General features: G+C 37.5%; 1 protein-coding gene across 1 annotated transcript in view; it reads left to right on the forward strand.

The window, feature by feature from the left end:
• grik4 (glutamate receptor, ionotropic, kainate 4) overlaps positions 1 to 13,838 on the forward strand; it is a 275,509-nt gene that overhangs the window by 158,472 nt on the left and 103,199 nt on the right. Inside the window, exon 4 of the mRNA XM_056756694.1 lies at positions 13,569 to 13,733. Within this exon, the coding sequence (XP_056612672.1) occupies positions 13,569 to 13,733 (165 nt within the window). The remainder of the gene's footprint in view (positions 1 to 13,568; positions 13,734 to 13,838) is intronic.

Below are 13,838 nucleotides of genomic sequence, written 5' to 3' on the forward strand. Positions count from 1 at the left end.
GGTCGATAAAGCAAATTAGCTGCAAAATTGCAGAAAACTCCCATCACCACGTGAGCCTCTACACACCAGAGTTTTTTGATTGTGGAACTAAATGACCTCATATATCACATATATTAAAAAAGCATAAATCATCAGAGCTGGTCATGGCAGAGCAGATGCCAAGTAGCCTACTGAATTCACATTAGACTGATGCGGGTTTTGCCTTCGTCACTACTAAAACAGCAGAAATGAAACGGAAATGGATTCTATCCTCTCTTTGGAATCTTTAAAAATGTTGAAAAGGTACATTTCCATGTTCCATTTTCTTCTGTCATTAAGCTAGAGGAGGAATGAGTGTTTCATGACTTATTTCTCAAAGTCTGTACCGCAGAGCGTAGCACTTTTTGGAGTCGAGGACTATTCACACCAATTTCAAATCTTCAGTATGAAATAACATTTACAATATGATTTTAAAATAGAAATGTCACGCATGCATTTCAAACTGAGATTGAAATATCGCACTCTGATGATCCATTTGTTCAATTGTAGGTCAACTGGCAAATACAAGGAAATTTAGTGATAAAAATGAACCTTAAATGCACAAAGACAAGGTTCTGTGCATCTAAAAAAGCATTATTGTAATTTATTATATACTGTATGTTTAAAGGGTAGAAGCTGTGATTGTTTAAATCAAACCATTTATTTAGATGAACTATTTCTTAACTCGAAAAAAAAATCTGTTCGGTTAAGATGCATCAGTGCACTCATGAATGTAATTTTATCATGTTGTTTATTTTATTTTGAGAATCCTTGATATTCCATTTGTGCATAATGTTGAGTAAGAAGTGTCAGCTCAGCTGGAGAGACATTATGAATGATTATCAGATGTTATTATAAAACATAATGCATTGCCGGATTTGAGAAATCAAACGCCTCCGGTGAATCTTGAATGAAAGTTTATAGGGTGGGAAAGTCTGGAGAGGGATCGTAAACAGACACAATGCCGGAAAGCATTTCCATCCACTTTCATAGCAAACACTGGGAATCAGCGTTTCAACAAAGGTTTTTTTTGAGCTGCCACTGTCTGGTGAGGTGTATTAAAAATACGGCACATATTTCTTCGCTGTCAAACCCGCCTTAAAACATGTCGGTTACCTGTCGGCCGAGTTGATCTGGATAAAGGACAAGAATTGTAAGAAAGCTTGGCAGCAGAAAATATCTCCCACCTGCATCTTACCTGAACGTGTGTCAGCCACAGTTCATTGTCTTGTAAGAAAAGAGGCCCGAAACAACACATATTTACACCTAGACATATTTTACAACACCTAGACATATTTTATTCCACAATCATGCGTGTAGTGGCATCGTGCTGTTATTTATTTATGAATCGCATTCGGTGGCTGTTTGTTTGGTGTGTCTGCATGTTTCTTTTATTTGTTTTGCATGACCGTTCAATAATGCACAAGTGGAAGTGCTGTGTCTTTCCGCATATTGGTTTTGGCAGTGGTTTTACCCATAATGCACTGCAAATTCTAATGCAGAGCAACAGGATCGCACAAGGTTAGTTAATTTGCCTTGGAGGTGATAACGGGAACCTTGACAGTGTGAGTCTAATTAAGACCTACCTGATGGGCCTGTGGCGTACCGGGGGGATGAGTGGTCATATTCCTCTTTTAATCACTCGACCATCTGCACAAATCAATGCAAACATCAACTCCAAAACCCCAAGCCCAACCCACAAATCAATCTGAATGCTTGGAGTGCAGGAAAAGATAAACAATAATGCTAATATAATGCTCAGGTTATAGACCAGAGGTTCCCAACTTTGGCTCTAAAGGTCCACTGTTCTTTTTGAATTAGTACCAACCCCAATCAGAAATCATCTGAAAGTAGACACACATAGACTTCATTGGCAGATTAACGGTGTATCTATGGCCTCTATGTTGGTAAGGTGCATGTTATTGTGTTTTTTTTATTCAGAACAACCGCAGGTCCCATTCATTAACATGTTTGTATGGCAGTCTTGACCTTACCAATATGGCGACATCATTGACACTTATAAGTTTTGGATTGTTAGCTTGTTAGGGTTGGATCTAAATTGCAGGAAAGAGGATGTTAAGAGAGAGTTGAGAACCTTTCCTTTAGCCAATGAATGGTTCACTTGGTGCTCATTTAGCTTTAAGGTTACACAATTTCAAATCGTCGTTTTACCAATAGTGAGTAAATTGAAAAAAGTGTGAGCAATAAATAATTTCTTAATGGCCATAAAACTGTATTTTGTGTAATGAATGCCTTTATATTTTTGAATAAACATGTACTTACAGTTATTTTGCTTTTTCGTTATATATATCTTATATTAACAGGGCAGGTCATTGTGTGACTTGCTGTTGCAGTTAGTAATAAACTTACAGGCGAAATATATACACTGCTCAAGGACAATTTTAAAGATGTTTGGCGAGAGTTAATTCTGGATCATGTGCATGGAGAGGGTGTGCTGAGGTTGAGGTTATGTATATAAAAAGCGAATTAGCCGGTAATACAGTGTTTTTTTGTTTTGTTCTTATGTATATTTGTTCTCAGCTTCTCTCTAAACGAAATCATTTTTAATCAGCATCACAATTTTACAAATAATAAATGTGAATTAAAGGAGTCATATGACACAGCTAAAACAAATATGTTGTAGATTACATGCAATGTGTATACACGATTTAAGGTTGAAAAACGCTGTAATTTCCACATACCGTGCATGTTTGTATCTCCTCTTCGCCCCGCCTCTCTAGAACGCGCAATTTTTTACAAAGCTCAGCGCTCTGAAAAGCGAGGTGTGCTGTGATTGGCCAGTTAACCAGTGAGAAATGATTGGTCGAATACTGCAAGCGTGTGAAGGAAATGTAATGCCTCTTATCATATTTGGAACATCAGATTCCAAAGCAATTGTACTGACAGGTACACCGACATTACCCTTAGGGTATCGGCTTCATCCACAGATCTAAGGGTTCCTATATATCTATAATCTCAATATAACCCCTCTGTGCTACTGCATTTATTTCAGGTCTTAAGTCTAGTTTATAAACTCATCGGTCAACACTCCACCGTCTCAGTTTAATCTTTATGTCATTTTTTCATCATATCGCCTCGTCTGTTTGTTACTCCGGCTTTCCTCAGCTCAAAATAAATAGTGCGTGCCACAATATAAACACTTCCCTCACACAGCAGACAGTCAGGTATTGTTTTCTCTGTTGGCAGACGGTTTCGTCTGTTGTTTCTTCTGCTCTCCATTAAGCAGCTGGAGCCTGTGGAACCGTGAGTGTGTGGGTAGGTGCGATTTTTCGCTCAACACCAGCGTTAATGGTGTGGGGTGCGTGCATGTTTTTTGGAGACGTTACACTTCTTGTGGTGGCAGGAAGGAATAGGACTCCACAGATACTATTACTGCAATCTGCTCCTGAGCAATGTCAAATCAATTGAATTTAGTTCACTGCGGTTTTCCATCAAGCTCCCCAAGTGGAAAAAGAGGAGGGAGGGGACAAGAAAGATTTGGTGCTTTGCTTTGATAATGCCCTACATGGAGTGCACTTTGAGTGCAGTTTAACAGGGATTTGTATGCTTAGCCTCCTGTTTACTGTAGACAAGATAAGCACAAAGAAAAGACAGTGAAAGTCCGACAGAGAGACTTTATAGTCATCATAGTCTCAGCATGTAGCATCCCCTGACATGTTGTACACTTGGTTTCAGGGCACTATCAGCACTCAGAACCAAAGCTTTAGCATCAACAAAAGGCTACAGAAGTTCTTCTATAAGTAGTAGCGATGTCAAAGAGCCAGTTTAATATTAAGTCTGATAATTATGCATTAAATTCTATGCCAATTATTTTATTACATTTAATTACATTTGTCTTTCACTTTTTAAATAACTTAAAAAAGGAACAGTGTACCTAACTTTTAACTTTCTATTGTTTTTTACCACCTTGTGAGATGTGACACAAATGCGGCCTTGTGTGTCACAAAGGTGTAGCAAAGACATATCCTATCTATGTGTGTTTGTGTGACAAGTGACAAAGACTGCCAAAAAGTGATAAAAACAGGCAACAGAAGATGTAAACAATTATCCCAGCACATGCATCCTTAGGGCTGCACTCCAATGGCAGCCAGAATGAGCAATGGCTGCCATTAATATCATCATTATTCCCCTGTCTCTAATGGCCTCCCTCAGTGAATACACACACACACAACTATCACAGCTAAACACAGATACCAATAAGAGCACAAACATGCTCGCACACATACATCACTGGTCATGATCAATGAGAGAGAAACTTTCTTTTACCCCTTTTTCGCTCTCATTTATCATTCCTCTTAAAAGAACTCTCTCAAGTTCTACAGTCATAGCCTCCAAAAATAACATAAAACCATGAATTGCAGATTCTGGGAAGGCATAGCTGTAATATTAAAGTCATTTTTCAGTGTGGAGTCTTACATCTGTAACTGTATATCTGTGGCACAGCGAATGTTAAATAATGTATGATGCAATCGACTGCACCATCCCCCCCACCCCAAATTTAGCTTAAATGCGCATTAAAATAGATGTTGCACTATTTTACATGCGTACGGGGACGCACTCTTTGGTAATTTTCCATTTTAAACTTGAATGTAGACCTGATCGTTAAACTGCGAACCTTTTTATACCTCTGGGATTGTGATTATATAAACAGTTTTTTAAAGTTATATGAAATAGTTGAAGATATATTATAGAAATATTGTGGTGCACGAAGCTCAGCTGGTAAAGTAGAGAGCTGTTCAACAATGGTGTATCTCAGAGATTACGTGTTTTTGTAGTCCAACCAAGAAATTAGCGCCCCACTGATTCCCTCAACTGAAAGCATATGCATTTTTCCCATAGACTTTTGGAAGTTTGCATAAAATAAGCTCTGTGGTTTAGTGAGGTTCCTGATACTTACATGTTTTGTCTATCAAGATAATCTGGTAACACTTAATTTAAACCTTTATGTATAATGCTTTATAAAGGTTTGAAGGGAATTAAATGTAGAAAATAGGGAGCGACGTGGTCAGGATGGGAATGCGGTGCGGTGGGCTCAATTTTCCAGGTGTGTCGGTGCTTCGTCGAGATGAAAATATTTCAACTTTTCAGAATGCTCCAAATGCACCGCAGGTCATGTGACAAGAACCAACCAACCAACCAACAAGACGAGCTTGTTAAAGATGGAGACACAGATGATCATAGTATAAAAAAAGCTAGTCACAGAGTTATTGCAAGATATTTTCAGTGCATATAATCCATCCATATATCCTTTGTATACCTATACCTGGCTCATGGTTGCTTAGCAAGGAGAGCGCAAACTCCTATGAATTTTGAAAAAAAGGAGAAAGCAGTTCTTTATCAAATAACCATGGTATGTTACAGCAGTTGGATTTATACTTTAAATGTAGTGTCATTTCACATCTGTTGTGTTCTGAGAGGTGCACACAATCATTTTTGAATTAGAAAATGTTTGCTCACAGAATAAATTGACCAGATAACCTGATGCTTGTGCATGTTGCATTAAAGCTGCTAGGTCAAGGACGACTGCCATATAACATACTGTAAAATAACTGCTAATTTCAGATAAGTTACTGAGTGCACCTGTTACATTTGTTTTAAGTATAATATGTTTCATTTTAATATATGTATGATATTGAAAGCACATAATTAATGGACAGTTTCATAATGTGTCGTCCTTGTAAATTAAATTGTTTGCTGTGTTTTGAGCAATGTTTTGGCTAGTCTTTCTGGATCGTGTAGTGGTATTTTATTCCAAGGGCTCTCTGTGTAGGAGTGGCTTTTTCAAACAATTCATTCTAATGCCCAACCGAGCATTTCTCATTTGCTATATTTAGTTTCTCTAATTCCCTCTCCAGTTGGAGCAAACAAAGACTAATGCTCGCACGCCTCTGAAAAGAGATTTAAGAACACCTTTTTCCACAGAAACAAAACACGAACAGCCCTTCTCAGTCTGATCTTAAAGTGACTGATATTCAATGATCATTTTGATTTACTGGAACGTTGTGCCCTTCAGCAATGGATTCTGTCTCTACGGCTCGTCCAGGGCCTCGGCTAATTACTGTCATTGCTGGAATTAGACGAGACTTGCTGTGGTGAAAATAAAAATTTCATTAGAAGCCGTGATTAAAAGTTGATTTACGAGACAGATCATTCCCGTTCAGCGATAGATGATGTGTCCGCTGAAAAATCCAGAGCTGAATGCCTCTGCATGTGTAGAGTCGATCCGTACAGAAGCCTATGTGAATAAAGTTATATTATTATAAACACAATCGGATGAGAACACAATGCGGACCAAACTTTTTAAATACATAGCCAATATTTTATATTAAGGAGCCACCGTGTTTTCATCAGTGACAAGGGTAAAAAGCCAGTCAATAATAAAGTCAAACTACCTTCCAAAACATCATAAAATGCTCATTAGTCATCCTCCGACACGGCAGATCCAGTAATGTTGGCGTGTGAAGTGCTTTATCTATGAAGGTCTTTACTTTGCTTTAGTTAGATCTTCTGTCAGTCTCACAGGGATGAAGTGAAGAGCAAATCTAAGCAGTTGAAATCTGATGTGCAGATACCCAGTCTAAGCAGCCTATTTCAGAACTGTTGGGCTTTAGGAAGGTTTTGCGCCCAGACGGCCATTGTAAAGATAAGCTAAGCCCCATGATAGCGCATCTCAATCTTGCACCATAAGTCTTCACTTTAAAAGGACAAATGTGTCTTAGTATTGTGTGCTGCTGCTCTAAAAGCTGAAGAAATCAGATTGAGGACCCTAAAATTTGTATTCAAAGTGCTTCTCTGCAATATAAGCTTTGGTTTGTGTGCTTTTCTAATGCTAGACAACCCTGGGGATAGTTCACCCTGATTAAAAATGATTTGATCATTGACTTACCTTCATGTCAATTCAAACTTGTAAAACACAAAACAAGATATTTTTAAGAATGTTGGTAACCAAATAACACTAGTCCTCATTGACGTCCATTGTATGAACACAACAATGGACGTTTCTCAAAATATATTCTTTTGTCTTCCACAGATAAAAGAAAGTCAAATAGGTGTGGAATGGCATGAGGGTGAATAAATGATAAGATCATTTTTATTTTGGTGTCAACTATTCCTTTAAGAGCAAGCTTATAGCTGTCCATGTTATTTTAAGTGAAAGTTCACCCAAAATGAAAGTTCTGTCATCATTTACTCACCCTCTTGTCGTTTCAAACCTGTATTACTCTCTTTCTTCTGCTGTGTACAAAAAGAGGTATTTTGAAAAACGCTGGTAACCGAACAATGGCAGCACCTACTGACTTAATTTTTTTGTCCATTCAATGGAAGTGAATGGGTACCACTGCCCTTGTTTGGTTACCAATTAATCAAAATTGAAACATTCTTCAAAAAAAAATATTTTGTGTTCTGCAGAAGTTCTGGTCATTTTTGAAATGACAAAAAAAGAATTACATTTTTGACTGAACTATCCCTTTAAACCAACAGTAAATGCTATATCTACTGTAGCCATATCATGTTACACACAGAACTCTGTCATGTTGAGAAATTTCCTTTATGTGTAGAACGTCAGCAGGTTTGCTGTTAATGCAATTACTGTAAATTTGTCTCCCGTCATCTCTGTTGACAGTTCGTTCATTAATAATCTTATGTCTCATGTAATGTTTCGAAAACGTGACATGCAAATCCCACACTGTACTTTGATCATTGCAAGGCTCATTTGGATCTAACAGCCTAAATAGAAAGGCATATTAAATGTCACTCAGCACACTTAAAGGTTATCCAACAGCCGTTTTATATGCATTCAGTCACTTTGCTTGATTAAGTGTGCGATGGCGCTTGTTTAATAGGCATTTGTACCGTGGGCGACCCCTGTGACTGCATCACTTTTTTGTCTCCACACTGTACCGCTGGCTGGCCTGCTAACTGTACTGTTAGGCAAAATGTTCCACACGAGGTGATATTGAGACTTTAGTGGCTTTATTGTGGTGAAGGTGAAGCACTGAACAGCCTTTTGGACATGCGATAAACCTATATGCTCTGTAACTTCAAACGGTTTGTTTCAGTGTTTCTTTTAAACATGTAGGATAGTGTACGTTGTGTTTAAAGTACAACACAGGTTAACTGATACTGTAAGTAGGTAAAGGAAATGTAGTGTAACAGAGTTAACATGAAGTACAGAGTGCACCAACACAAAGAGGTAAACAAACATACATTTTAGTATTTTTGCTTGGGCTGTCACATTTATCATAGATAACTTCTGGCCATATTTAGGTTTTAAAGGACCAGCTGTAAGAAATTAGCTATGTTTGCAATGCCTCGCAGTTACTTATGCACGTCATAGCAAGTCAACAAGCCTATCTCTTTGAATGGTTGGAGGCAAATATTTTAATAGTATATTTCTGATTAATAATTAAACCTGAAATGTACTGTATCATAAAAAAGATTAAATTGCTTTATCTATGGTCGCTACATGCTAATGCGCACAGGCTGACAAGCGCCAGATTCATTGAGAGAAAAATAAATTCACCTCAATGGCGGTTCATTGATCCTCTAGATAGTTCGCAGGAGTTACTAGTGGCGGCAGCCTTCAGATCTCTCTCGTAAAGCCAACACGGAAGTAACTGCAATTCATAAGCCACATGTTAATTTGAGCAACTTTAAAGCATAAAAAAAACTTATTTACAGCCTGGTACAAAAAATATTTTGGTCTATACAGCTAATTTTATTTTTGTATAACTCACGGTCTACTTCAGGCCACCCAAACATAAATAAAACTTAACACAACAGTGTCCAGGCCTGGTCCTCTCTCGTCGTACACTCCAGTCCCTCCTCCTTTTATGCTTCCGATCTCCCTTGTGAGAGACGCGGGATCAGTGCGACGCGCAACTGACACTCATTACCACTCGCATCACCGGCCCCGCGTCGTTCCCTCACAACTCTCGTCCTGCCTTGCTCATTAGAATATTATCTATAAAATGTATATATTTCTTATATATTACTACCAACAATAGATGGGATTTAATCCCCCGAAAAGACATGATTGTTTAATGTTTTAAACATATTTTATTAAACATTTTTAAATAAGGTTTTTTTATGCACAAACAGTATAAACATCAACGCTTGTGTGTAACCAAGTTTATTTCAGCACTTTGTAGTTTTGATATTCCAGACTATCCTTGAACCCAGTTGAAACGTACAACGAAAGTCTCTAATCTCAGGTTCTCAGGACTTGAAAGTCTTTCCTGTGATTATCACTTGGCATTAGTCTTGTTCCAAAAGTACAATTCTTGAATTGCCCGAATCTTAAAATCCGATAAATAGACTGTTGTTCGCTTGAATCACAATTATTTATTTGACAATTGACGATCAGCCTAATTTCATATATTGTGAAAACTCCAATCTTCAGTAGCGCTGTGCAATTAATTATAATAGATTTTTAATTTTGGCTTCCAACGATAAAAACAAAATAATCTTGGTAAAACAAGCATTCGCATTCCATTTTGCAAGGGTTGTACCATTTATTTTTTATTATTTTAATATTATTTATTATTTATTTTTGCATATATGCCTTATTTATTTGTATGTTTATTTTCTATTTGTTATTAAGTTGAATTTGGGTCAATAGTTTATACGTGAAAGTTTATATATACACGTATAGTAAGTTAAATACTGTATGTAGTTTCCAAAGTGAGTAATTGTGTTAAATAATCATGATCTCAACATTGGGCAAAATAATCGTGATTATATATGTTTTTTTGTCATTATTGAACAGCCCTAATCTTTAGTGTCATTTCTGTTCCTTTTTATATTAGTAACAGTTTGGTTCATTTTTGATCAAATAACTACAGCGAGTTGAGTGTTCATTTCGTAACCACTTCAAATGATGCCGCATTACGTGAATCATTTTGGAACAATAAGTTTGTGACTCATTTAAATCTTTTGACCTTCATTATAAATAACTAGAGTAAGTGGATCTCTGGTCGTGTTGTTTTTTATTGCAACTATAACAGGAGCATGTGTCATTCCCTTACCTAATAAATGTGGGCTACACACATAAACATTATTAAATGTATTCTAGCAGTTAGATAAGAAATGCCTGTATGCATTTTTGGTATACCTTTATTATGTATCAAAAAGCAAAAATAGCGTTCCTCTCATACCAGAACTGTCAGCTCCCGTTCCCATGCACGTCACACATTACACAACACAAACCCTGGCACGCGCTGCTGCTCGCCATTGATTCCTTTAAAAGGGTCAGCAACCGAGCCAAGACCAAAAGATTGAATTGAACGTCTAGCAAAAGCCCCACTCCACCGTATCATACAGAGTCTTCAATATGTCATTGCCCCACAACAGATCTCCTCTTTTGATATTTTTACCCAGCGCAGGGATTCCATTTAGCACAGGCAAATCCATTCGGTTGGTTTGACATCTACATTTGTGGCCGGGGATTGAGGGTAAGAACAACCCCAGGGCTCAGCAGAAAAGGCCAGTGTTTCTATTTGGCGCTCTTTATTGTTGTGAGATTTAAGGGTGAACTCTGCGAGAATTGCCCGGATTTAACTTCCTCTGCTAGTGCTGTAGGGAAAGAAAACTCTACATTTGGCTATAAGCTAAAATAAGAGTTGTGGGGGTGTGGGCAATGCTTTAACTTGGACAAAGAGATTTACTGTAACGTGTATTTAAAGTATGTGTCATTTTAACTTATGTAACAAATCACAATGGCATTTTAATTGACAAAACTGCTTAGTATACGAAGGTGAACCGAAGCTGACTAATGCTGGACTCTTAACTCCTCCTCACCAAATTTATTTTAGCCAGAAATAGTAATTGATCAATGTACATTCAAATTGGTTTGTAGTGCCACACAGATACAGTACATACAGTACATGTTCAGTAACATTAAATTGAATAACCCATAGTCTTCTTTTCAAAACACTGCTGAGCAATTGGAACATATGCCTACCAGGACTCTGCCAGCCAGAACAAAATTGCAGGATTCCTCAGGAGCTCTTTCTTCTTGTTGGTAAATTAGTTTTTCAATGCAAATGCATGTATCCTATAATACATTTTCAGATTAACCATGACAGGTATTACCTATGGGAAAAGTGTGTAATTAATGTGGCTTTACCCCAAATGTAACAGAACATTAATTGATAATTACTTTCTTTAAAATTGCCTCCGTCAGACAGAAATCAGTTTTGTCATTTCAAAATCCATTAGCTCAAACTCTGCACATGGAAACTTAATTGCACCCAAATGCACATGTGGCTAACTGCTGTCCATGAGCGAATACGTTTAATCTCATTTACAACATACCACAGGTCCTCGGTTGTAATGTTTTTAGGACTCTTGTGGCTGTTGCTGTCTTATTTGGATTCAGTTGTTGGCACCAAAGCTTTCTAAATCAAGATTTCTGTTTTTTAATGATGACTTTACAGTGTGTGAGATTGAGTGGGTTGCGCTTACTATCGGTGCAGTATTTATAACATGAAAACACTCTACACCAGTTACTGTTCCTGCCAAGCCTTGACAAGCTGCATGAAAACATCTTTGTAGTCATGCACAGTTGTGGCTCTGAGGTGTAAAAAACACATTTTCTCTACTTTGCAGAATTTCAAATGGCTTTTGAATAAACTCTTAATATTTAATACATTAAAAGGTAAAAAGGAAAATATTTTTTAAAGCAAAGCTTTAAAAATACTTACAGCTAGACAAAATGTCAATGCAAAACGTAACTCACAAGTAGCTTTATTATTGTGTCCTGTCAGATTCTTGACGATGTCTGTAGTGGAGTAGGCGGGCCGAGACCGTGATTCGAGACCGGTGAGTATTTGTTAATTAGCGGCAACTGTGCGCGCACCGGTCTCGTATCACGTAGGAGATCGGGAGCATAAGAGAACGAGCGACCGGACCGTCGAAAAGAGAGGACCGGGCCCGGACATGTTTTACGTTTGTTTTTATGTTCTTGTGGCCAACAGTCGATCGTGAGGTGGCTGCCGGCATTTTACTTCCGTGTTTTGTTTGTTGTGATTTGTTTTGTTCGCCGGCGGTCGGCCGTGAGGGGCCGCCGGCTGTTATTATTTATATCAAAACTTTATTTAAATGTTTGCCGGTTCCCGCCTCCATCCTTTCTTTTATTGAACCGTATTACAATGTCATAACCTCACTATTGATATGTTAAAGTACTTCTGACATTGAAAATTTGTTAAACACCTACCGATTTCACTCATGTCAAACATCGAGGTGATCCCAGTAAATGCTATTTGCTTTACATAGATTTTAATATCCCTGTAGGCCATACTGTCAGATACTACCTCAGACATATATATGAAGAGTTTGGTTCCAAAATGACATAACTCCGTTTCAAATGTTTTTCAAAAATCATGTTTTTTGTGCATTCAAATTAATATCAATCAAATTGCAGTTGGTTTTTGATTTAAGCCATAATAATAAAAAATAGACCTAAACTGTCATGATTCTACCCAATCATGTCATGTTTTTCTTGGTCTAGTGGCAGGATCATGACAGAGCCTCGTGTTTTGTGTGGACAGAGACATATTATTGCTGTCATGACTTAGTATGTGCTCTCTCCGGTCTGGTCTTTGGCCCCTCTCGTTTCCTCATTATTGATTGTTAATGATTTCATGCCCTGCACCTGTCCCGTCTTAATTTGGTTTCATATTTTATGCCCTCATGTTAGATTTCTTGTGTTGATTCATTGTTATTCTTGTGGTTCTGTTCTGCTGTCTAGTCTAGTCTAGTCTCGTTATGTCTAGTCTAGTAGTTTCTTTTGTCAAGTGTTAGATGTAGTCTAGTCTTATGTGGTTAGTTTATGTTCCTGTTAACTTTTCATGTTTAAACTCTGTCCTCAATGTTTTACCCCCTTGTGGGTTTTTGTTTTGCCCTTATTAAAGTTACCCGCTGACTGGTTCTGTCCTCGTGTGCAAATCTTGACATAAACACAATAAAACATGATAATATAATAAAAAACATGATTTTTGATTTTTTTTTAAACAGAGTTATCTCGTTTTGTAACCAAACTCTTTATATATATATTGTTTCAAAACCTTGTATTAACTTAACCCAGACTTGTCATATTTGTAGCATATTGAACACTGATACAACGGAAGTAGGTGGAGGAACAGTCAAAAAGTTGCAAGTCACTTTAAAAATAGGACAAAGATATAGTCTATTACCTGTACACCTGTGTGGCTGGGAGTAAAGCAGTGTAAACAGATTTCATATGCAATCATAACAGCTATATGCGCAGGTAATAAGAAACCTGTCAAAAATCTGTATGATATTTGTGTAGGTGAAGCAGTGAATATGCTTTAAAGTACACATAGAAACAATCATACTTGCACTCCCATGAATCTCAGTCATTGTTTTGAATATGTCCTCTGGCTACCTGCAGGCTTCTTGCTCTCTGTTGTGACAACAAATCTATTTGTCAAAACATGCTACTGTAAAAATACAATTCTTCAACTTTCTTTCCTCACTCTGATTTTCGGTGTTTCTTTTCTGTGTCCCAGCTGCCATTCTTGATGACCCAATGGAGTGTAGCCGCGGGGAGCGATTGGCTATCACTCTGGCGAAAGAAAGCATTAACCGATCCAGCAACCGCTCCACCACAGGCAAACTGGAGGTGGACATCTTTGAGCTCCTAAGAGATAGTGAATATGAGACAGGAGAGACCAGTAAGTGCTAAATATTTTATTCGTATGTACTTCCTCGTTTTCAATTTAAACAACTTTAAAACACAACATCATGTCAGAAGTAGAGCTCTTTTTTACTTATTTTAT

Source organism: Triplophysa dalaica, chromosome 9, assembly GCF_015846415.1.
Source record: "Triplophysa dalaica isolate WHDGS20190420 chromosome 9, ASM1584641v1, whole genome shotgun sequence".
NCBI lineage: Eukaryota > Metazoa > Chordata > Actinopteri > Cypriniformes > Nemacheilidae > Triplophysa > Triplophysa dalaica.